The sequence below is a fragment of the Phodopus roborovskii genome, unplaced genomic scaffold (assembly GCF_943737965.1).
Source record: "Phodopus roborovskii unplaced genomic scaffold, PHOROB, whole genome shotgun sequence".
In the NCBI taxonomy this organism is placed as follows: domain Eukaryota; kingdom Metazoa; phylum Chordata; class Mammalia; order Rodentia; family Cricetidae; genus Phodopus; species Phodopus roborovskii.
The window spans coordinates 57555814-57581404 of record NW_026126511.1 but is presented as its reverse complement, the minus strand read 5'-3'; the positions used below and the strand labels follow the sequence as shown (position 1 = coordinate 57581404).

Here is a 25591-nt window from a genome sequence, read left to right as displayed (position 1 = left end):
TCAGGCATTCGTGTTTATTGTGGGCTAACAACAAGGCCCTGCAGCCGGCATCATTCTTCATCGTGCATTTTCTGTGAGGAAGGAATAAGAGGTGTGAGAGCCATGGACAAGATGGTCTGGGGAGGAATCCCTAGAGCTTTCAGTGGCTTAGGAAGATGCCTTTGGTCCAGGAGTAGGGGAGAATAAACCTCAGGGATCTTGAAGTCTCATGATAGGGGTACTTGTCGCTTAGAATGCAGGTCTAGGGCTGCTGAGAGGAGAATGGATTCTCAGGTTTAGGTGTCTTTGGGACCCTCAGGTTGTACATATTACCTATTTTCCACATGTCTAAATGATATGGGATACACACATTCAGGGACATCCTGGTGAGAACATGACTAGCAATCTTGGGGGAACAACCCACCTTGGCACCAATGTCACGGCTCTTGGCCCGCAGCTTGTTGACCTGGGACTCGGCGATGTCAGCTCTCTCCTCTGCCTCATCCAGCTCGTGCTGCACCTTGCGGAACTTGGACAGGTTGGTGTTGGCCTGCTCCTCCTATGGGCAGACAAAGGGATGGGAGGCTGGGGTGAGAAGAACCCTGGAATGGATTCTCAGATTCTCATGGTCCCTGTCCCCAAGCCACTCCTCAGCCAGTTCCTGAAACAGCCTTCCCAGGGATGTCATGCTTGGTACCCTCCTCAAACTTGTATAGTGCTTAAGACCCCTCATGGCCACTCACTGCCCAGAATGAACCCATCCTGTCTGGCATAACCCCTCAGAATCCAGATTCACGACTTCTATTCCAGTTGAGCCTCAGACAGACAGATGCCTGCAGACTTGGGGATTTTCTGCTCAGCTGTGCTCATCAACACCACACCCACACATTTCTGTCCACCCACATTTCTTCTGTTTTGCTTTGTGTCTAGTTAGGGTCCCTTCCAGTCCCAGGTCTAACTCTTGGCCCTCTCCTGTCCCCAGCAGCACCTGCCACTGTTCTGTCCCTACTCCCTCACTTGGTCTTCCAGTATGTGAACTGCAAGCAACCAGTGGGCAGACGCAGGGGTACTAAATACAGCTCTGACTATACACATGCAGAATAAACGCCTGAGCTGAAGGTTAGAGCAGACCCTAGTCTCGGCCCCACGTGCAGATACTCACCGTAGGTGTGCTGATAAAATAGGGAGAGAAAAACTATCAACTCACCGCCTCCTCAGCCTGGCGCTTGTACGCCTTCACCTTCAGCTGCAGCTTGTCCACCAGGTCCTGCAGCCGCATCAGGTTCTTCTTGTCCTCCTCTGTCTGGAGGTCAGGGGAGGGAAAAGCCAGTTTGGGGGAGAGGAGCAAGTACGATCTTCATTTCCTCCTCCCTCATTCTCCTCATCTGCCCAGGCCTCAGCTGCTTTTCCCTGCAGCAGCTGTCAAGGGCCGCTGTCTCTCTTTGTAGGTCAAAGGGAATCTTAATCGGGGACCCACAAACTGATGAGTGTTGGGATGCTGTAAGGTTCTCAGAGCCACAGGGAACTCTTCATGGAGGCATAGTTCCTGTCTGGCCTCCATCTGATAGAGTTCCCCTTGCAGCAATACGGGTACTTTCTGCCAGTGGCTCTAAGGTGACCAGAAGAGGAATAGTAAAGAAAGCAGAAGAAAAGCTGGTGTTATCATTGTCTAGATTATTCTAATTGACAAAGCCTACTATTCTGACATGTTCTCCTGAGACAGATTTTGGGCAGCAAACTCAGTGTCTCCAATGACCCTTGGTCATTCCCATCTCCACGTCATTTAACGCTCTAGGATGCCACTTTTGTTCACAATAGGGCTGCAACTTTAACTTATGCCTCTTGAATCTCCTTAAATGGACCATTTGCCCATCTCCTTAAGCGTTCTCTTCCCAGAAATTGAAAGCAGTAGGTCAATGGCCAGTGTCAGCTGTGCAGATGGAGTTCTCAGACACTCTGAGATGGTGCACTAAGGCCCTGGCCTCCTTTAGTTGTCCCAGTAATTCCACAGAAGACCTCTGTTTTCTCTCATGGACTGACTCCTAAAGTGTCATAAGGCATCTTTTTGTGTCTGGCTGGATTCTTTGGATTATTCTGAAGCTTTTATTGTACTACTCTGAAATACTAAAAAACCTGGGGAAATGTTGAGTGAAATCATTTTGGGGAAGTAGGAGTTCTCCATTTACTGCAAAAATTCCTGGGCTCAAGAGGAACTGCCTCCAGAACCTGTCCGGGAAACTGCAGAGAGCATCTAGAGGTGCTGGTGAGAAGTGGTGTCTGGCATTAATAAGCGGTGGCCCAGCCCAGCAGAGCCCTGTCTCTGAGCCTAGAGGTGGGCTTGATCTGCCCTGCCCAACCTGGTAGGTGAGCTCCTTGATGCGCCGCTCACTCTTCCTCATGCCCTTCACGGACTCTGCATTGCGCTTCTGCTCAGCCTCCAGCTCGTTCTCCAGCTCCCGGACCCGGGCCTCCAACTTCTGCAGCTGCTTCTTGCCACCCTTGAGGGCGATCTGCTCGGCTTCGTCCAGCCGGTGCTGCAGGTCCTTGATGGTCTGCTCCATGTTCTTCTTCATGCGCTCCAGGTGGGCGCTGGTGTCCTGTTCCTTCTTCAGCTCCTCCGCCATCATGGCGGCCTGCGCACGGGAGAGGAGGGCGCGTGGGCTGTTTAGCTCTTCTTCGTGGGCTCCCTGCCCGGGCTAGGGAGATGCTGGCCTGGAGTGGGGGAGTGGGTAGGCAGGGTAGGGGACTCACATCTGTGATGGCCTTCTTGGCCTTCTCCTCTGCGTTCCTACACTCCTGCACTGCCTCTTCCACCTCGGTCTGGAGCTGGGTCAGGTCTGACTCCATCTTCTTCTTCTGGTTGATGAGGCTGGTGTTCTGGATATGCAGAGAGAAAAGTATCAAATGCACACTTTACTACTTGGGCCCATATTTTTGTTCAGAGAAAATTAGAAAAGGTCATCAGAAAAAGGAGAAGGAGGAAGAAAAAGAAAGAGGAGAAGGAGAAGGAGGAGAAGAAGCCCCTGCCGCCGCCAGGCCGGAGGCTGAGGAGATGGCTCAGTCAGTGAAGTGCCTGCCACACAAACATGAGGACCTACACTCAGATTCTGGAAGCCATGTGAAAGCTGATGTGGCAGGGGCCCACATCCATAAGCCTAATGCCTGGAGGTTAGAGACAGATGAAGCTCATCAGCCGATCCAGCCAGTCGGTGAGCTCCACATTCAGTTCTCCCTTATCTCAAGATAAGATGGAGAACAACAGAGGAAGATGCCCAGTGTCAACCTTGGCTCTATACACATGCACACATATATGCACATGTACTGTGCACACACATGAACATGTATGTACGACATAAGTAAAAATCAAACAAGCCTAGTGTTCAGAGTATTCCTTCCTTTTCCTTTCCTTTTGAGAGTGGATATGGTCCAGGAAATTACTCAGCTCTGAAGAAAAGCTCCAAACAGCCCAAGGTCTGAAGTTTCACCCCTGAGTGCTTTAGTAATGTTTGTGCATGGGAACAGGGCAGTGTTCCAGGGGAGATGGAAGGATTTTAAGGAATGATAACTAGAAATGATTATGATTAGAGAGAACTGTCCTTGAATAAAGGAGAGGGCACAGTCAGTGCATGGTGTCACCAATACCTATGCTAAATTGTGGAACAAAATCACACAATAGTGCGGCACACTCATTTTGAATAGAACCAAATACAGTGGGAGCATATAGAGTGGCGTCCTCTCCACAGTTTGCCTGGCAAGATGAGTTATGATTTTCAAATTTTTTAAAATCTGAGTATATGTGTGTGCATGTATGAATATGCACACGTGAGTATAGGTGCCCAAAGAGGCCAAAAGCATCAGGTCTTCTGGAGTTGGAGTTAAAGGACATTGTGAGCCAACTGACTTGGGCTCTGGGGACCAAATGTGGGTCCTGCAAAAAAGCAGTGAGCACACTTAACTGTTGAGCCATCTCTCCAGCCCGTCACACATCTAAACGCCCAAACTCCTATCTTTACAAATCAAGCTGGAGGCTATCTTCTAGATCAAGAATATCGGATTTGCGACTCAAAGGCACCACCCCTCAGTCAAGACATACTTAGCTTCTGAGTCTATTCCTCTTTCTCAAGATAGTAGTTCTCCCAGCTGCTACCAACAGATGAGAGTTCACCCAAGAAATGAGATACTTTGCATTCCCGCTCTAAAATTATCCTGGGCTCAGACACTCTGTGGGTTTCTGCACAGGGCACCCCTCACCTGAGAGTGCAGCAGCTGCACACGCTCGCTGGTCTCAATCAGCTCCTGCTCTGCCAGCTTCCGAGACCGCTCTGTCTGCTCCACCACGGCCCGCAGCTCCTCCAGCTCGGCCTGCAGCAGGTTGTTGCGCCGTTCCACGATGGCGATGTTCTCCTTCAGATCGTCATTGGCGTGGACCGCATCATCCAGTTGGAGCTGGGTGTCCTAGGGGGGAAAGTGTGATGGGAAAGAACCTAGACCTCATGCCACCAGAACCTCTCATTTTGGGCCTGGCACACCCACCCCACCCCATCCAACAACCTCTGGTCAATGGGAAGTAAGTGCTTATCTCATTATTTGTTCTCTAGCCCTAGGCTAGACTGCCCCAGACAGCACGGTTCCTCACATCTACACATCCAGGAGGTAGGCGGCTCCTACTTTCTTGTATTTGATAGCCCAGGTGTTCCCTGTCTTTACTTTCTCCCATTCAAGTGTCCCTTCACTGGGCCCACCTCCTGAGAGCCCTGGCTCCTGTTACCTTCAGGTGGGCTTGGGCATTCTTCAGGTGCTTCTGGGCCTCTGAGGCTATTCTGTTGGCCTGGCTGAGCTGGATCTCCATCTCATTGAGGTCGCCCTCCATCTTCTTCTTCACCCGCAGGGCCTCATTGCGGCTGCGCGTCTCTGCATCCAGGGAGGTCTGCAGGGAGTCCACCACCCGCAGGTGGTTGCGCTTGGCCTGCTCCATCTCCTCATCCTTCTCTGCCAGCTTCCTTTCGATCTCTGCCTTGATCTGGTTGAACTCCAGCTGGGCGCGGAGGATCTTGCCCTCCTCATGCTCCAGGGAAGCCTGGAAAAGGGGAGAGGAGGTGGGGGTGGGTAATTCAGGGATGAATTAGGTCGGGTGTCAGGGATGAGAGAATGCAGACTTTAACCAGGACCGTGGCCAAAATAGGAGCTGTAGTAATAATCCCAGTACCCAGACTGCTGTGGGAAAAGAAGTACTGGACTATAGGGCCTCCTGGTGCATAGACCTTCGTCTGAAAAGGAAAGACCTTTGGGATTAACATAGCAAAAGTTCCCGGCCTACCCACCCTCATAAAAAAAAAAAAAAAAATCACAGGTTGAAATTTCTATAGCCCTAATCTGGGGCGGTCCCAGCTCCTTAGAAATGCTGGACATTCCTAAGTAACAATGGCTAATATATAACAAGTCCTAGACTGTGCTATCTCACTTCATCTTCATAATAATCATACACACAGTCAATCTCATGAGCTGTATACATTAATCCCACCTTACAGATGAGGACAGCAAGGCACACAGACCTTGGAGTCTGTGTTCCTCTCCAATGTTTGAGCTGTCATTATGATGGCCAGATTCCACCTGGGAAGCAAGCAAGCCTATCCTAAAATCAGACTGTGGCATTGTCCAATGTGAAGACCTTAACTTTGGAGGCAGTCATAGCTACTGGGTGTGTGATCTTCTACTAAGAATGGGAGCCAGCAGATGTTTGTCTTTGGGCCAGGGTGACTCTTGCAAGGTAGGACACAGCAGGACAGACTGGAGAGCGCAGGAGAGTCAAGCCCTTTACCTCTGCCTCCTCCAGGGCGGACTGCAGCTCCATTTTCTCTACCTCCAGCTGCTTGCGGACCTTTTCCAGCTCGTGTACATTCTTTCCCCCTTCCCCCAGCTGTTCAGTCAGGTCTGAGATCTCCTCTGAGGATCAGAAGACCAGAGAGATCGATCAATCAGTATTCGAGTGCTGCCTGATCCCACTTGGTCCTCCTCTGCCCTGTGGCCCTCCCCTCCCCTGTCCCCCCTCCCCTGTGCCCCCTCCCCTGTGCCCCCTCCCCTGTGCCCCCTCCCCTGTTTCCCCTGCCCTGTGGCCCCCCCTACCCTGTGGCCCTCCCCTGCCCTGTGCCCCCCTGCCCTGTGGTCCTCCCCTGTCCTGTGCTTCCCCTGCCCTGTGGTCCTCCCCTGCCCTGTGACCCTCCCCTGCCCTGTGCCCCCCTGCCCTGTTCCCCCTGCCCTGTGGCCCCCCCCTGCCCTGTGGCCCTCCCCTCCCCTGGCTCACACACCCTGAAGGTTCTTGTTCTCCCTCTTGAAGGTCTCCAGGTGCTCCAGTGACTCCTCATAGGCATTCTTGAGCTTGAAGAGCTCTGTGCTCAGGGAGCGCGCCTCCTTCTGGGAAGACTCCAGCTCTGACTGGGACTCCTCATACTTCTGCTTCCACTCTGCCAGGATCTGTAGGGGAGGGGCACGCTGTCCAGAGCTGCCCCAGGTCCCTCCCCCCTGCCTCCAAGGAGAAGGCTCTGGCCTTGAGCTGGCACTGACCCGTACCGTCACCGTGCACACTGTCCACAGCTCTGCCATGAGCTTACCTTATCGAAGTTCCTCTGCTTCTTGTCCAGGGCTGCGGCGGCGGCGTTGGAGCGCTCCACGTCCACCATCAGGTCCTCGATCTCATTCTGCAGCCTGTGCTTGGTCTTCTCCAGAGAGGAACACTTGGCATTGACGGCCTCCACTGCCTCCTCTGCGTCCTGAAGCCTCTGGGCCAGCTTCTTCCTGTCCAGGGGAATGGATGTGACTGTACTTGGAGCAACGGGGCCTTGAGATGATCCCCTTCATCTCAGTGTGATGAGAAAGACCCAGCTTTCTCCCCACAGCTCCCTGAGATGCTGGAACCCCAGCCTAGAGAAGGCAAGGCTGCTGGTACCTAGAACAGAGTCTTCTATCATAGGCTGCTCAGGCTTCCTCATACACAGAGCAATCTGGGTGACAGTGACCCCCCACCCCCAGACTGAATCCTCCAGGCTGAATGATGATAGCTCCTCTGACCAATAAGCTTTTTGCTCGTCTTATACGTGAGTGTCAGGTATAACCCGGGCCAAAAGCTCACCCGTCAAAGGACATAAATCAGGGCCAGCCAGACGGACATTCCAGGTTGCAGGAGTCAGGCTTTCTACCGGGTGTCCCCACAGTTCACAAGACCCCCATTCTCCTGTTCTCACACTCCAAGGCTCCTTCCTTGTCTACTCTGCCTGTCTTCTTATTGGATGCCCTGCTCCTTTCTTTTTGCAAATCCAGGTGGTGGTCACAGTGTACTCACTTGGCTTCCTCCAGCTCCTCGGTCCTCTGTATGGCATCTGTCTCATACTTGGTCCTCCACTGGGCCACCTCTGAGTTGGCCTTTGACAGGACACGCTGTAGCTCGGCCTTGGCCTCCATCTCCTCCTCATACTGTTCCCGCAGGAGGTCACAGTCATGCCGGGCTGACTGCAGGGCGTGGGCCAGGGCATTCTTGGCCTGGGAAGAGGTGGGCATCAAGGAGATAGGACCAAACTCAGCATCCCCCCCCCCATTCTCTGGGTTCTTACATCAATTTACAGCAGTCAAAGTCCAGACTCTCCCAAATGAAGTGAATTCTCAGAGTCTTTGCATGGTTAATAGACTATCTCTGGCTGCCAGGTGCATATCTGGAGTTAATGCCACGCCCAGGGATGCCATCAAGCCTGCCCCATTGTCATCACCTGGCCCTCACCTTGCCTTCCTCCTCCAGCTGCCTCTTGAGGTCCTCCATCTGCTGGGTATAGGAGAGCTTCCCTCGAGTCAGCTGGGAAATCAGCGCCTCCTTTTCTTCCAGTTGTCGAGCCAACTCTCCTGGAGGTGGAATGAGGGGTTCTTGGGCCGTGGAATGGGAAAACCACAGCCCTACTGAGGGCAGCTAGGGAATGGGCAGCGGCACCCACCATTCTCCGTCTGCAGCTTGGCTCGCTGTGTGGTGAAGTCATTGAGGGAACGCTGGGACTCTTCTAGCTTCACTCGGTATTCGTTGGCCTGGTCCTCCAGGGTCCGAGACACTTTCTCCAGGTTTGCCTTCAGGCAGTAATGAGCAGAGGGAAGGTGAATGTGGGAAGGGCCAGGACTGGCCAGGAGGAGGGGGCATGTGGGCTCAGGCCAGAGGAAAGAAAAGAGATGGAGAGAGCACAGAGGACAGGCATGAGGGTGACATAGAGCAGAAGGGACTGGGTCTGAAGACAGGACGTGAATTAAGGAAAGGTGAGTGGGAAATGTAGGTGAAGGCTATGGAGAGGCAGGACAGACAGGAGGAGAAGGCCAATGGGGAATAAAGGGAACCAGAATGACAAGAGATGACAAAGAGGACAGGAAGGCACAGCTGTGAGGGAGAGGAGGAGGCAGCCGAGAGGGCCCACCTTAGCCTTGATGATCTGCTCCATGTTGGAGGTGACGTCATCCAGCTCCAGCTTGAACTCGCTCTTCTCCTTCTCCAGCTTCTGCTTCACCCGCTGCAGGTTGTCTATCTGCTCCCCCAGCTCGGCCACACTGTCAGCATGCTTCTTGCGCAGGGCTGCGGCTGTGGCCTCGTGCTGCAGTGTGGCCTCCTCCAGGTCCCGCCGCATCTTCTGGAACTCGGCCTCGCGCTTCTTGTTCATCTCTATCTGCACAGATGTGGCCCCACCAGCCTCCTCCAGCCGCTCACTGATCTCCTCCAGCTCACGGGTCAGGTCTGAGCGCAGCTTCTCCACCTTGGCCCTGGCTGTGCGCTCGGCCTCTAGTTCCTCCTCCAGCTCCTCGATGCGTGCCTAGCCAGGGACACAGAGGCTCAGATCTGCTTCCTGGACCCCTCCATGGAGGTTCCTGTTCCAGGTACTAGGTCTGTAGCACTGGTTTTCAGGCATTGGAAACAGTTGTTAATGCCTGGAGACATTTTCAGTTGTGTGGATTTGGTGGAGGGTCAATGGCAGCTGTAGGTAGAACCAACTAAACACCCTTGAATAAACTGATGCCAAGTTTTGAGGATTTCCTAAAAGCATCCGAGACCCAGCCTGACCATGTGAGGCCTAAGCGCTGAGGATGGCATTTGCAGGGGGATCCTGAGACCTCATGAGGTTATGACCCACAAAGACTCCAGTTTCACCTGACTCTGCTCCGCTAACCATATGGCAGGGAAATAAGTGCTCATGTTTTCACAAACATTTGCAGCAAGCTGCCTTGAGAACAATAAATCTGAGTTAACCATGAAGTCTAAGCGAATGCATTCTTTATGGATTCCTTAGATATGCTCAGGCCTGAGCTCTAGCCCGATTGCTCCCTCCCAAGCCAGGTACATGCCTGCAAGGTGCATTCTTTTCCACACTCCAACCTCACGTTGTAGCCGTTGTCCTGGACTTCACTAGATTTGGAGAGTGCCCCACCTATCATTTTGGTCTTCTGTCTTTGTAGGGAAGATCTGTGGGATCCCATTTATTTGGTGCAATGGACAACTGTTAAGAGAGAGGGGATCTACACCTCTACTCTGAAGATGGAGATGGTTGGACTTGAAGCATAGGGCCTACACTGAAGAGAGAGATGCTGTAGCCAAGTGCCAAGACCTGGTGATAACAGCATTATTGTCTTCGAAAGGCCAAAGAACTTGCCCAGACTTGTGGCAGAAGACTCAGGGACTAGCTTGGGTTTCTGGCTAAAACCAGAAAGGTATGCCCAAGAAGATAGGAGGACAAGCACTCATGAATGCAAGCCTTTGTTTACAGCCTTACTTCTCTGTACAGTGAGGAGGATGCTGAGCCTAAGGGAGGGTAGCTGACTTACTCCAGGATGCCTATGTGTTCTCAGCCTGTGCAGAGGGGAAATGGAGAAGATCAGAGGAGAATTGAGCTCTCTCAGTTGTTCCAGAACAGAAAGGCCACCAGGCAAAACACATCTTGGGAAAAAGAAGCCCTATTTCTATGTATGATTCTCTCACAAGACAGATTTGCCAAGGAGATGACACATTCTTGCTCAATGGTGGGAAGACCAGTGTTCCTGAATTGAGGAATGCTTGGGTCATAGACTGCCTAGAGTCCCAGACATCGTCTAGAACCTTAAAGAGCCCCCACAGCCTCCAGGCTCTGACCCCCTTGGCCACACTGGGAAGAGGGTCACCTGGTTTTCCTTCAGTTTCTTCTGCAGCTGAAGAGCCAGGGCCTGCTCATCCTCAATTTTACTGTTCTGCTGACTGATGTCGAACTCTTTCCTAGGGTAGAAGGGACATGTGACTGATGACCTTTCTCCCTCTGGCCCTGTTTCCTTTTATTGTCCTATGCCAGAGCCAGCCCTGGCCCCGACAGTGAAGGGGGAGAGGCCTGGTTGCTCTTGTTTCCACTGTACCCGGGGCGGCCAATCCGGTGGAAGTACAGCACTCTGTGCCATGGTCACCAGGCCAGACACCCTCATCAGCCCCTCCTGCCCACCATGGGTCATACTTTTTGAGTTTTTCTTCCAGCTGAAGCTTGTCATTCTCCAGGTCCATGATGCTCTCCTGTGTCAGCTTCAGGTCACCCTCCAGCTTCCGCTTAGCTCGTTCCAGGTCCATGCGCACCTTCTTCTCCTGCTCCAGGGATCCCTCCAGCTAGCGGAGAGAATAGAATGAATAAATCCTGGAAAGGACAGAATCCACAGCTGTGTCTTAAACCTGGATTCCAGTGGGGTTGGCACTCAAGCCTGCATAGAAATCCTGGAAACACAAAGGACTCAGAGAGATGCCTAACGAGGAATCGCAGAGAACAGAAAAGCAACTGGATGGGAGACATTAGATGGGGAGGGGAGGAGTCCCCACCCATGGGCACTGACTATAAAGTCTTGATCTGAGAGTCTGGAACATGGTTCTTACTACTCACATCATCCACCTGCTGCTCCAGCTTAACTTTAGACTTGGTCAGAGTGTTGACCTTGTCTTCCTCAGCCTGAAGGTCATCCAGGGCCTGCTGGTGGGCCTCTTGCAGCGCTTTCTTCTCTTTGGTCAGCTTGGCTATAATCTCGTCCAGCCCGGCCATCTCCTCTGTCAGGTTTTTAACCTGACCCCCAAAAAATGATTAAAAATAAATGAATTTAAAAAAACCCAGCATCCCAGAGATGCCTATAAAGATGCTACCATACTGTGGTCTGGGAATCTTTGGGAGACCTGGGGTAGCTGGGGGAAGCTGGCCTCACCTTGTTCTCTGTTGCATGCTTCTCCTTCTCCACCTTGGCCAGTGTCAGCTCTAGGTCGTCAATGTCCTTCTTGAGCTCTGAGCACTCATCTTCCAGCTTGCGCTTCTTGGCAGTGAGCTCAGCGTTCATCTCTTCCTCGTCCTCCAGCCTCTCGGTCATCTCCTTCACCTTGGCCTCCAGCTGGATCTTGTTTTTGATCAGCTGGTCGCAGCGCTCCTCTGCATCGTTGAGGTTATCTTGTTCCTGGGGGACGAGGAAGAGAAGAAGCTAGTGGTTAAAGAGAAGATACAGGGTCCTTTACAGGGCTGGGGCTTCTGGGTTCCTGGACTCTGGAGATGAGATGAGCAACAATCCAGGAGACAGAGAGAGGGGGAAGAGAAAGTCATGTGGCTCACATGACAGGACGGTACGCTCCTTGGTACAGACAGGTGTGGGGCATGACCAAAGCACGGGGTAGGGGAAGCTAACAATGGCTAAGGGGTCTCACCGCCTGCACTTGAAGCTGCAGGTCATTCTTCTCCTGCAGCAGGGACACCATCTTCTCCTCCAGCTCCTTGCGCCGAGCCTCAGACTTCTCTAGTGCATCCTTGACTCGCCCAAACTCCTCCTTCATGTTGGCCATCTCCTTCTCTGTCTCTGCGCTCTTCAGCAGTGGCTTGATCTTGAAGTAGAGCTTCATCCATGGCCAGTTCTTGACCCCCATGAAGGCCCGGATGTTCCACTGGATAACCAGCAGGGCATCCCTGACAAGAAAGTGTGGAATCGGGAAGAACACTAGAAGGATGTCTGCTCAGTCATGGTACTGGTTACACTGGCCTCCTCCACTTAAGCAAGTTTGTAGGCACCAAGGACAAAGGGCATTGTATCCTCACTCGTCATGTGTCCTCCCAACCCAGGATCTCTTCGCTGAGTGGGGATTCATGACTTAGTGATTTCAACAAAAGGGTGGTATAGGTTCCCCTGCTAGGGCAGCAGTAGTAACAGAAGCCACCGAGAGTGTCTCCTGTGTTAAATGTTTTATTTGCCGGAGACCGTCAAATAAGTTACAGCTTATGAAGCACTTTATATCTCAGGATCCTGTGATATATATGTCATGAAGCATAAAAACAATATCACTGCTTGTGAACCCACCACCTGAGCAGGAGATAGAGCAATGTGAGGTCGAGCTAGCGTGTGCACCTCCCTCCACCCTTCTTGGGCCTCTACTAGAAGCAGTCTGGTCTAAAAGAGCAAGTTCCAGGTCAGCCAGGGCTATACAGAGAAACTCTTTCTCAAAAACCCAACAAAGAAAAACAAAAATAAAATGCATTTCTGTTTTTATGATTTGAGCTTTATAAATAGTGTCATACTGAATGTCTGTTTATATGATTTGCATTTGTGACATGCTTTTAAAGTTCAAATGTATTATACCACGTAATTGTACTTTAGCCATTTTCATGGTTTTATAATATTTCACCAAATGGCTGGAACACTATTTAGTCACTCTCTCTTAGATGGAAATTGAGGTCGTTTCCAGGTCTCTTTGCTCTCAAGATTAAGACCTCCCTCTATGAAAATTGTTTTTTCGGATCATGGTGAAGGGGTGTCTCTGTGGGACTGTATTTGGGAGTAGAATGGAAAAGTGTGTGAGGATAAAAAGATAAAGACATGAAATCAAGAGGGAACTAGTTAGGAATAAGAAGGGATCAGCAGGAGTTGGGGGGGAGGGAAATGGGGTGAATATGATCACAGTGCATTATATATATTTATATATGTATACATTTTCAAAAACTTGAAAAAAATATATGATAGTTCAGCTTTCAAGAAAGAACAGGGCTGGCAGGATGACAGAGTAGGCAAAGACACAGCTGCCAAGCGTCACAGCCTGAGTTCAGACCCTGGAATTGAACAGGGTAGAAGCAGAGAACTTACTCTTGCAAGTTGTCCCCTGACCCTTACACGCACCATGGCTCGTGCACAGACACGTAGCACACATGCCACATGCATAGGCACTCACCGAATAAGCAAATAAACATGGCTTATTTTTTGAGAGAGAGTAAGAGCTGGTGAGGTAGGTGGTTCTGCAGGTAAAAAGCTACAACCCTGATGACCTGGGTCTAATCCTTCTGACCCAAACATAGAGAGAGAGATGCAGCTCTGTGGATTGTCCTCTGACTTCCATAGATGTGACGTGGCATCCCCCCCCCAATAAGTAAAAGAATCTAACTTTAAGAAAATAAGTCCATTAAAGAGAGAATAAAATGTTTTTCAAAGTCCTATACTAGTTGTACATCTATAAACAACGGGTGAGACTTCTTAATTTAGCCAGTGTTTTGAAGTGTCATTGGGGTCTTTAAAGTCATAGTTCAAAATGAAGCTTATTGCAGTAGAGTTACTTGCCCGTATCACTAGAAAGTGGTGGTGCCAGGATCTGAATCCAGATCTCTTGCTTGGCACTACCTAGGCCTTGGCACCTTTCCCTTGGCGTCTGCCTTACCTGCGTTCCACTATCTTCTTGAACTCAATGCGCATGAGCTGGCCTCGGGCCTGAGCCTGGATCCTGGTGATGATGCGGCTCAGCCTCTCATCACGCATCTCCTCCAGCAGCCCCAGCAGCCCCGCCTTGAAGAACACCTGCAAGAAGACATGTATTTAGCATGACTAGGATAGGGTTTGAGGAGAATAGGTGGTGGCATTTAGGGACAACTGAGGGAAGAATTGGGAGGAGGAGGCCATGGGCAGCTGGAGATGGGTTGGGGAAGTGGTTCTGGGAGTGGAGAGGTAGCATGGGGCTCAGACATATCCTTTCAGATAATTGGTAATAGCGTGGGAGGAAAAGATGAAGGACCAATGGAAAAAGATGTCTTGAGCTAATTTGTGTTTTTCCTTTCCTCACCTTGGTGTGACCAAACTTGTACTGGTTGTGGTCAATGTCCAGGGAGCCCAGCAGCTTCTCAGCCCCTTTCCTGCTATCAATGAATTGTCCCTCAGGGATGGCTGCTGGGTTCAGGATGCGGTACCTTGGGAGGGAAATTCTTAGAGTCATTTGTATCCTGTTTGTGCATCTGCTCAGTCTACAGAATTCCAGGGCCACCATAGACTCCCACTCCCGCCAAGAGAGCCTGTCTCTCTGTTCCCTGAGCCCCGGGGCACCTTTTACCCACCTCTGTCGGAAGTCCCCATAAAGAATTCGGTTAGGGAAGCCCTTCCTGCAGATGCGGATGCCCTCCAGCACACCATTGCATCGCAGTTGGTGCATGACCAGGGGGTTGTCCATCACCCCTGGGGCAGCAGAAGAGAGGGAAATCAGTCTCCGGGTAAGTGGATGCCAGGCAGCCTCCCCCGATTAAAACCTTTCCCATGGTTCACCTGGAGCTTTGCGCTCATTGGGGATGATGCATCGCACAAAGTGAGGGTGGGTGGTCCTCAGGTTTGTCATCAGCTTGTTCAGATTTTCCTGATTGTGAGTAGAGCAGAGAGTTTAGGGACATTACAGACCTTCCCTTGGGCCCCTGAGCCCAGGACTATAGATACTCCATCACTGTAACTAGCTTCTTTCCTTCCCAGGATACAGTGTTGCAGACAAAAGGCCCCGGGCTTCCCCACTAAGGGTGTTCTGGAATCACAGGCCCTTCTTACCCTATGGAGAGCAGACACTGTCTGGAAGGATGAACCTTTCTTCTTGCCTCCTTTGCCTTTACCGCTGTCACCTAACAACATGAGAAGGACTAATGAACAAGAACCTAAAAACACAGGCTCTCCCTGGCAGGGCTCTGGTCCTCAAGGGCTGTGTGACTTTGGGCAAACTGTTTTCCATGAGGGTGGAAAACCTGGAGAGAGTGCTGGCTAAGATAAGCCTGGAAGCTAGCTTACCTGAGTTCTGCCCTATTCTTCTCCTCTTCCAACTCCACCTTCACGCTCTTTCCATTTCTACCTCTTTTTGTACTTCACCTTCCTCATCTCAGACCACACCCATTTTCTGAACTGGAGGCTCATCCGCCCTACCCTTCCTTCAGCCATCTTTCCAATGTGTATTGCTCAGTGCTGGGCATGCATCTGACAGAAATGTGTGTGCCGCCCTTGCTGACCTCCAGCTGCTCTCAGTCTTCAGGAGTCATGTGTGCCAATGTCCATGACACAAGGTAGGGAAAGGCACAGGTGAGTGCAGATGGACTGGCTGGGCCCCACACCTATGCAAATCCCCTAGCCCACTGCAGGGGTTGCCCCTTACCAGAGTCAGCAGAAGCATAGGTGGAGAAGAGTGTGGCCATGAGCTTGAGGGAGGACTTTTGGTACAAACCCACCACCGTCTCATTGAGTGGGTCCTTGTTCTTTTCCAGCCAGCCCATGATGTTGTAGTCCACGGTGCCAGCATAGTGCACCAAAGAGAAATGGGCTTCCTGCTTCCCCTTGACATTGCGAGGCTTCTGGAAGTTGTTGGATTTTCCCAGGTGATTGTCATACAACTTGGCCTTGAAGGTCATGTCTGAGGCCTTGGGGAACATGCACTCCTCCTCCAGGATGGACATGATGCCCATGGGCTGACAGCATAGAGCAAGGAGAGAAAGAACCCTGATCACACTCCCAGCTTTGTAGGGTCCCACACTCTGACAAGAAGACGCTACAGACCTGCATTGCTAATGGGGTGCCTGTGCAGAGCCTCTTGGCCCAAGATGGGAAGATAATATTCTTTTGTTTGTTTACTTTTATTTTTGAGACAAGGTTTTTCTGTGTGGCCCTGGCTGTCCTGGAACTCGCTCTGTAGACCAGGTTGGGCTCGATCACAGAGATCCACCTGCCTCTGCCTCCTGAGTGCTGAAATTACAGTCATGCGCCACCATCACCTGAATGGTGATTTTCTTAATTTACCTATATCCAATTGCATCTGGAGCTACCCCACATAATTTCCCCCCAATAACGAAACAGCTATGTATTCCTAATGACTCCCCTCAGGACTGAAAAGACTAGAAAAAAGCTTCTTTTTTTAGGCTAGGGACAGATGTATGTCCACAGAACTAGGCTACAGGGGCAGCAGACCCCTGTCAGAAGCAATTCAGGGGTTGGCTGGGGGGAGAGGGGGTCTAGGTTCTGAAAAAACCCTTTCTCCCTTAGAGAATGCAGTTCTTAGCTTTTCTTGAGGCTAGAATTCTTTTGAGAATGTGATGAATTTGGAGATCACTTCTCTAGAAAGATGCATACACCTCCCTGCAGTTCAGGGGATTCTGTAATTTCTGGAAGATGAGAGCCTTGCTCTACAATTTGAGTAATGGCTCAGCTTGTGGGAAGTTCCCATTTTCAGTGGACAGTGACTGACTGCATGCAGATCAGACACAGGGCTCTGGCCCGTAGCAAAGGGCAAGGCCCACTGCGGGCAATCGTCATAGTACAGGGGACAGCGCTCCTCTCCCAAGGGGATGGGCCGGTAATTGGTTATTTCTCAGCAAACAGGAAGAACGAACATTTCCAGTTTCTGTCTGGGTTCTTTCCATGGATGAAATATTTTATGTGACAGAGAAGGGTCTGGAGTCCCTGGGAGATGACCATCATATAGTGCAACAAGAAAACAACCTTTCTCTGGGTGACTGTGAATCTGAGACCAGCTTGGTCTGCAAAGCAAGTTCCAGGACAGCTAGGGATACACAGAGAAACCCTGTCTCAAAAAAACCAAACCAAAGCAAATCAAACCAACCAACCAAACAAACAAACAAACAAAATCACAAACTTTCCTCAAAGTCTGAGGAAAGAGGGAAGCACTTGTGGGTGCCTGTGACCTCTCCACAGTGGGTGACCTGGGTCTGGGAAGCAACTTGGGATTGTGGGGATTGTAGTTTCCTGAGGGTAGAAAGGATGGAACTGCTACTTTGCCCGGCTTAGGAAGGAAGGGAGCTCAGGAGCCCAGCACACCTTCTCAATGAGGTCAATGCAGGCCTGCAGGTCCATGCCAAAGTCGATGAACTCCCACTCGATGCCCTCCTTCTTGTACTCCTCCTGCTCCAGCACGAACATGTGGTGGTTGAAGAACTGTTGCAGTTTCTCATTGGTGAAGTTGATGCACAGCTGCTCGAAGCTGTTGAACTGGAGGGTGTGACAGCCAGTCAGGCAGGGGGATCCAGGGTCTGAGTGGCCATCGGGGTCAGCCTGGGCCTGTGCCACACACCTGCCCAAGCCCAGCACAGGCATGGCTGGTCCCCTCCCAGGCCACCTCCATCCTGTGCCTGGCCCATGCCTGGCCCTCCACACGTGACTGAGGGTGTGAGTGAGTGAGTGCATGGGTGAGGGACAAGTGGTGTCCCAGGCCAGGGCTCCCAGACTCACATCGAAGATCTCAAAGCCGGCGATGTCCAGGACACCTATGAAGTACTGGCGTGGCTGCTTGGTCTCCAGGGTTGCGTTGATGCGTGTCACCATCCAGTTGAACATCTTCTCATACACTGACTTGGCCAGCGCCCCGATGGAATAGTACACCTGCTGGACACTCTGCCCCTTGGTGACATACTCGTTGCCCACTTTGACTCGAGGGTGGCACAGCCCCTTGAGCAGGTCAGCTGAGTTCAGCCCCATGAGGTAGGCAGACTTGTCAGCATCTGATTGACAAGGACAGAGGACGTGCTTTCAACACCTCCCTTCCTTGTCCCAACCAACTTCTGATCAGTGTGGCTGTGGGTCCACTTGCCAAGGCCTTGTCCCATCCCGTCTCCTACTCCCTCTCTCTGCCACACAAACTTCAGTTCCTCCAGCCTCTCTGGGGACAGGGCAGGGACCTAACTCGAGCAGACCTGGCAGCGGGGTCTGGCCCTGGGTGAAGACATTGACCACTGCCTCTCATATTGGTCCCAGTCTGATGGTCTAAACAACTTTGTTGCCAACCTTACTCCTTAAGGCTTCTTAAAAGAACTGTTTGGTGCAGCAGGGGAGACTCAGCCCCCAGTGACTGTCTGCAGAATGGGAGGTCATCAGGCCTCTTCAACCCATGCAGCACCCAGGGTTTCCTCAACCCTGTCTCTCCCTCACCTTCAGTGCCGTCTGGCTCCGCCTGTTCCTCCCGCTGCTTCTGCTTGAACTTCATGTTCCCATAATGCATGATGGCCCCTGTCAGCTTATAGACACCCGCCTTCTCCTCTGCCGTGAAACTCAGCACATCAAAGGCGCTCTGGGACATCAGGAGAGACGTGGACAGTGGGTGGAGGGGGACTCAGGAGCTCTGCAGAACCCCCAACAACATCTCCAGCCTCCTCACTCACATCAGTGGCCAAAAGCTCCTCAGAGTCATCGATGGAGGCCACAGACACCTCTCCCTGAGATACGAAGGCGTAGTCGTAGGGGTTGTTGGTTACCAGCAGCATGTCTGTGCCGAGCAGGGCAGGCAAGGTGGGTGTGGGGGAGAAGGAGGTAGAGAAGGGGAAGGAGGGGAGAATGGAGGAAGAGTGGAGGGAAACAGGACAGGGAGGAGGTAGAGAAGAGGACGGTCAGTGAGGGCCAATGGGAGAGTACGAAAGAAGTGAAACCCAGGAAAGACTCCCCCCAAGGCCCCGGTGGAGAGGAAGAAGGGGAATGACATGCGGGACAAGGAGAAGTGTGAAGACAACCAGGAAGGGAAGGGGAGGAGAAAAAAACGAGGCAGGGAGAGAGGAAAGACAAAATGAGGAGCAAAGTTCCTGACAGTGCATCGAGAGTGGTGCAGACCAGCAGGGAGGGGGAAGAGAGGGGCAGAGGGAAGAGGGGAGAAGGAGGCTGGATAAAGCCAGGAGAAGCCCCTCGGTGGGCTCTGGGGAGGACGTGGGCATGGTCAGGCTGGCCTTACCCAGAAGCTCCGGCTTCTTGTTGGACAGGATCTGGTAGAAGATGTGGTAGTTCCTCTCAGCCTTTAGCTGGAAGATCACCCGGGACTTCTCCAGAAGGTCTGAGGAAAGAAGAGGGGAGGGAGGAGGGTAGGCAGGTGAGAGCAAGTCAGCAAAAGGGCAGGCATCCGAGCAACAGGCTCCCACATCTTGAGGAAGAAACCCAGAGAGAGACTGAGTTCAGTAAAGAGTATTAAAGCCACGAGGTAGGAAGAGATCTAGGCAGAAGACAGAGAGAGTCAGGAGGTGGGATTGTGCAGTGGGAAGGGGGCAGGTGTGGAGGGTACTCACAGGTCTCTATGTCTGCAGAAGCCAGCTTCCCAGTGGCTCCAAAGTGGATCCTGATGAATTTCCCCTGTGGACAGACCAGGCAGAGTGAAGTGACTGGCCAGAAATGTGGAATTTTGTCTTAGACGTTAGCCCAACCCAGAATGCCCTGGATGATTCTAGAATGTAAATGGTCTATTTTGTGTCGGTCGGGTTTAGTATCAGTAAAACTAAGAAAAGGCAGCTCACTCCCAGTGAGCAGCTGAGGGGAAAACAGCAGCCAGGTTTTGTCCATGTCATAGGCCGTGTTTGTGGCTTCGACCTCATTCCCATTGGTCCCATCAGTGTTCTGTAAGGCAGATGTCATTACCCCTGTCTTACAAGTGAAGGACCTGGGGCTCAGGGACTTTGGTGACCTGCTCAGCCTGTAGAAATTCAGGCCTTTGGGCCCAGAGAGTGTGCTTTACTCTCAAGTTCAAAGTGAAACATTTTTGGAAATGTTCATAAGAGATTTCAAATAGGATCCAAACCATCTCTGTGGCAGTTTGGATCTCTTTCCTGGCTTCCCAGAACTCAAGGAGCCAGGTTGGGTCAGGAGGGTGTGTGTGTGTGTGTGTGTGTGTGTGTGTGTGTGTGTGTGTGTGTGTATGTGTATACAAATGTAAATGATATCCCAAATCCAGGTGCAATATAATCAACCAAGTATGTTGACTGTTGGCAAAGTAGAACTCCCATTTTCTTGACAAGTTTGGATGGGACCATTTGGTAGTGGTCCAGGATCACTCACAAATCTGGAGGAGTTGTCATTCCTGACAGTCTTGGCATTGCCAAAGGCCTCCAGAGCAGGATTAGCCTGGATAATCTGGTCCTCCAGGGTGCCCTGTAAAAGGAACAGAAGTCTAGGGGTTCATCTTCCATCCACTTCTAGAAGGTTTTGATTGGCTGGATGCCTACCCTGATCCTCAGAAGTAGGTGGAGCTGAATTCACTGACCTTCACAAGCCCTACTTACCCCCCCCCCAATCTCCAATCTCCTCTATGAGCCTGTGACCCATGCTGACCTTGTTTGCATTGGGATTGTCCTTCTTGCTACGGTCCCCTATGGCTGCGATGCTGGCAAAGTACTGGATGACACGTTTTGTGTTCACAGTCTTCCCTGCTCCGGATTCTCCACTTAAGGCAACAATGGGCAATCAGAACCCAGGAATCCCACTATTGCTCACACAAAGTTCTCCACACTCTTCCCTTCCTAGTCCAGGCCACCAGTGAGATTTGCCTTCTCAGAAGAGCACAGTTCCCCATACCCTTGCATTTATACCCTGAAAGCTCTCTCTCCCACCTGCACCCCAGGAATCAGCCTGGGCATCCCTACCCAAAACCCCTGGAGGATTAGTGCCTGCTCACGTGATAAGGATGGACTGATTTTCACGATCTGGAAGAGACAAGAGGAGAGACAATGGGTCGGGGCTGGGCGGGGGCTAGGGATGAGGGCACACAGGCCAGGCATCAGGCTCACCTGTCAGCATGTACTGATAGGCATTGTCAGAGATGGAGAAGATGTGGGGTGGGGCCTCGCTCCTCTTCTTGCCCCGGTAGGCAGCCACCACCTCAGCATTGTACACTGGCAGCCACTTGTAGGGGTTGACAGTGACACAGAAGAGGCCGGAGTAGGTCTGGGCAGAGACAAATCCAGCATGTGGTTGATAAGGGAGCCTAGGCCTGGCAGAGGTGGCAGTCGGAGGCATCCCTGGCCACTTCTGCTGGCTCCTTTCACTCTGCAGCTAATCAGGAGGGCCAGGGCGAGAGGAGACTGGGCCTCTAGAGAGCCTTTTTACCCCCTTTTTGTGAGTCCCCTGGCCTGTGTGGGTCTCTGTTGCATGTAGCCACCACTCACGTAGATCATCCAGGCTGCGTAGCGCTCCTTGAGGTTGTACAGCACGGCCGGCTCGTGCAGGAAGGTCAGCATGGCCATGTCCTCAATCTTGTCGAACTTGGGTGGGTTCTGCTGCATCACCTGGTCCTCCTTCACGGTCACCGTCTGGAGAAGGAGAGGGGGTGATAGGATGGGTGATCACCTTCCCGTGGGCTCTTGACAGGTCTCGTTTGCCAGCCTTGTGTTCTCTCTTCCTGGGACACAGCCCTGACTTGGCATCAGTTCCCTGGTTCTTAGGTGACAAGGATCCCAGCTTCCTGCCCCTAACTCCCCTAGAACTCTGTCCCCAGGTGGTTTTCTTGCCCCATGCTCTAAAGATATTCTAGGGTTTCTTTCTCTTGCCAGCCCCCAGCCCTGTCCAGTGACGATCTCTTTTCTGCCCCCATGTTTTAAATATATAAAGGCAGAGCTGGGGACTAGCAGCTCTAAAATCTGTGTACAGTGTGCCATGTGTGACTCTTGGGCTGCCTCCCAACTACAGTTCTCAAAAGCACTGTTGCATCAGGAAAACCTTTTCCTCTAAGGGGCAACCCCAACTCTGTACTCTGCATCAGTCACATTTGGGGTTTGCTATGCCTTGATGCCAATAACGTCTGGCAACAGGGGCTCAAGTGTTTTTACAGTGGAAGAGGTGGTAGTCCTTGACAGTTAAATGGTGTGCCTTCATGGTGGGCAGAGCTGGGCAGACTAGAAACCTTGACAGTTAAATGGTGTGCCTTCATGGTGGGCAGAGCTGGGCAGACTAGACACTTTTGTGAGTTGTAGCTATTGATCCACACAGCCTTGGAAAGCATTGCTCAGGCAGCAAACCTGTGAGGCACACAGCTCTGAGCCCTGCTGGTGACAGGGGCTGAGTCTCAGGGGTTGATGAGTGAGCACCCAGGGAAAAGAGGCTTTTGGGTGACTCACTGGCCTCAAGACACTCAGCTCTCAGATCCCAAGTTCTGCTCTTTGTGTTCTTCTTGGTCTGAATTTGTTCTTCGTTTAGGGGAATGAAATTTGAGAAAGGGAACTCTTAGGGGAAACTGAGGCATGGACAGGAGGCATATAACTGCCAGAAAGGGGAGCTGCCTTTAATGCTGTGCCTGGACCCTTCATCTACAGACCTCCCTGAGGAGGAAGACAGTGTCCATGCAGACATTCTTTCTGGCAAGAGATCATCTCTTGGGTGACACTGTGGTGCTTAGGTCTCCCAGGGAAGGGTCAGATCCTGGGGTTCTTGAGGGGACATATCTTGGCATTACCACCTTCTGCTCAGGCTCCTTAGTTCCCACTACAGGTGGTTCCACCCTGACCGCTTTCCCAACCTGCCCCCAACACCACCACAGTTGCACATACCTTGCCATTTTCAGTTTCGGCAGTGACCTTGCCCCCCTCCCGGGACACGATCTTGGCTTTGACATACTCCTCCTTGTCATCAGGCACAAAACACTCTGTGCGGATGTCAAAGGGCCGAGTCTGGGCCTCTAGGCGCTCCTTCTCTGACTTGCGGAGGTACTGGGCCGCTGCCCCAAAGTCAGCCATCTGGGCATCCGTCATCTTGTCACTCTTAAACTCTTACGGGGGAGATAGGAGGGACCTGTCATTCCTGGTGTGGGCTCAAGCTTCTTTGGGTAGCCTCATCTTTCCTATCCCACCCCTGCCCTGCTCCCACCGCTGTTCCCCCCACCCCACAAGAGTTCTGCTCTCCTTGCCTCTGAAATCATCTGAAGGACATGGGGTAGGAGTGGCTAGAGCTTGCTAAGGGAAGGTGACAGGCTGCTGGGGGTTGGAGAGGCCTGGCAGCCTGGCTCCTGGGAGAATCATGACCTGTTGTCAGCAGGAGAAACCAGGAGCATTCTCACCTGGTTAGGAATCCTGAAGAATTTGAACTGCAGCTGGGAGGAAGCGCCACAGAGGTGTGGCCAGACAGAAAGAACAGGCAGGAAGAGGAGCAGCAGATGCAGGCAGGCAGAGAGGTGGACCCAGAGAGCCTGGCTAGGCTAGAACAAGGCAAGATAGGGTGTGAGGCAGATAAGAAAGGGCACAGTGAGGCTGAGGCTGTGGCTCACTGGAGACTGCTTAGCTGATATGCATGGAACCTGGGTTTGATTCCCAGCACTGTGGCATAGAAAGAAAGGAAGGATAAAAACGAAAAGGGGGGAAAAGGTGGAGTGAGAAATGGGTGGAAAATGAGGAACATAGAAGAAGGGAAGGCAAGGCAGAGACATGGCAGAGAAGCTGGACTAGAGGAAAGCAGGCATCTGCAGGAGGAGAAGGGAGGGGCATCTGGTGTTTCCTGTGGAACCCCCTGCCAGTGACAACTCCCCAGACCGGGGGAAGGCCGCCCTAGCAGATCTCTGATCGGACCTGAACTCCTCTTCCAGGACAAGTCTGGTGTGGCTGGAGAGCCCCACCCTAAACGCCCTCTTACCTAGGCTGGAGAAATCTCCGTCTGGTGGCTCTCACGGTCCCAGCTCCTTTATATCCCATTTGGAGCCCATCTGGAGGGACCCCCTCCCACTCCTGGCTCCTCCCACTTTGATCCCTTGGCTCTGGAGGTGACTGGAGGACAGCAGGGCCCCAAGGTTTGCCCATGAAAGGTCTGCTGCCCTAGCCCCTCTGGCTCCAGGGCCTTTTTTTAGTTCTTGGGCACATTCCTCCTCCCCAAAGGGCCGATGGGCAGAAGGAGGGAGACAGGACTGTCACACACCGCCTCCCCTACCCACATGGCCCTTACCTCAGTTATTTTTAATCTGAAGGGTGAATTGAGTACACTGGGTAAGGGTCACCTTCTCTTACGGGCCTAATATTTATCCCTTGCCTTCAACTCACAGGCTCCCTCCCCCCTTTCCACCATGACTATCTGCACAGCTTCAGGCTGAGGGGCATCTCCTACCCTCTCGGGCCTGGAGTTCTACAGTGCTAGATCTCAGGGGTCAAAGTCAACATGTCCAGGGAGGGCATCCATTGTTCAGGTGCATGACTCAGTTTCCCTTTGTTAGTAAAAAAAAAAAAAAAATCATCCCTCTCCCTCCCTCTCCCTCCCTCTCCCTCCCTCTCCCTCCCTCTCCCTCCCTCTCCTACCCTCTCCCTCCCTCTCCCTCTTCCCCTCTTCTTACTCTGTACAAATGCTGTCTATGGTCTCTGTTGCCCATGTCTCTAGACAGGTATCCTCCAAAGGCCTTGCTACCTTGGTTGGGGGACACATAGAGTCTTCATCCTATTCTTGATTGTCCCCGACATGCAGGCCATCATCCAATCTCTTTAAATCACGGAAGGGCTCACCCCACTCTGTTTTACAAACAAACCTGCAGTCTAGTATCTTCACATACAGAATTCAACAGCTGCACATTCATGCCCATTTTCAGACACACACACACACACACACACACACACACACACACACACACACACATGCCTTCTTCACACAGTAACCCAGTTAAGCTTGTAGATTTTCTTTTTTGCTTCTACACATACTGATGCATATATTTGCACACCCATGTTTGGACACAGGTTTTTACCCTCCCTCTGTACCCCTCCACTCCTGATGGGAGATGGGAGGGTGGAAAGGCCAGAGGTGCTAATCCTAGAGCTGAGGGAGGAGGGGTGTAATGGGGGGTTGCTCCCTTCCGCCCCTCCAGGCTGCCAGAGGATGCAGGTGCTGCTTGGGATGGCTGGCTGGGGGCCTGGCAAGCCCAGAGATTTATATCTATTGGCCCCAGGCTCCGGATTCCATGAGTGGGGGCTCTGCAGACTTCCCCCTTCCCAGGTAGAACTCTGCTACCCCTCTCTAAACCTCCTGGAGCTTATACAAACATACCTTTCTTTGTGGCACCTTCAAGCACCCAGGCTCTAGAGACACCCTGTCTTTTAAGGCTGTCATTTCTCAGAGGTCGTAGGTGTTAGGTCTTTAGCAGGCCACGCCTGTTATAACTAAGTAGACATTGTGTTCAGGAGACAAATCCAGACTCCCCTGCTCTGGCTTTCCCCCTCCACCCTCACACCCAGGGACACTCTCCCAGCTCCCACCCTATCTACTGTCACCTCTCAATATAGCTCTAAAGTGTGGAGGTGGGTAGGACACACAGCGGTCAGTTTCTCTCAGGGATGTGATGTCCACCCAAGGTCACCTAGGATACTTCACTGCCCCATCGGGGACTCAGGGCCATACACATCTCTTCAGGGGTCTTAGATATTGTATACACTACTCTTGAAGGGACCTGAGCCAACCTTGTATTCCCATCTGCAGGTGACTATGCCAAATGATTGCTCTCAGAGGATGCAAGCCACTTGTCTGAAGCTGGGTCGCTGGAGGTCACTTGAGGCCCCTGTGTGCAAGCTACAGGGTTAGCCTGTGGCCTAATATGTCACTGCCTGGTTGCAAGGTCCTGAGGACA

General features: G+C 52.0%; 1 protein-coding gene across 1 annotated transcript; it reads right to left on the bottom strand.

Moving 5' to 3' along the window:
• On the bottom strand, positions 1-22790 carry LOC127230396 (myosin-6). The gene is made up of 37 exons (XM_051195698.1): positions 22551-22790; positions 21174-21317; positions 20796-20952; positions 20684-20711; positions 20341-20452; positions 20068-20160; positions 19305-19368; positions 18977-19075; positions 18417-18520; positions 18187-18325; positions 17491-17759; positions 17080-17250; positions 15407-15716; positions 14815-14885; positions 14545-14632; positions 14340-14457; positions 14072-14195; positions 13673-13809; positions 11684-11939; positions 11197-11439; positions 10884-11060; positions 10470-10615; positions 10150-10240; positions 8421-8810; positions 7956-8082; positions 7748-7866; positions 7316-7512; positions 6588-6771; positions 6285-6450; positions 5798-5922; positions 4748-5056; positions 4231-4434; positions 2731-2856; positions 2337-2612; positions 1187-1282; positions 404-538; positions 1-71 (listed from the first exon to the last, which is right to left on the bottom strand). Exons 1-37 carry the CDS (start codon positions 22749-22751, stop codon positions 51-53), a joined length of 5817 nt encoding a protein of 1938 aa, XP_051051655.1. The 5' UTR covers positions 22752-22790; the 3' UTR covers positions 1-50.
• Between the last annotated feature and the right edge of the window lie 2801 nt (positions 22791-25591).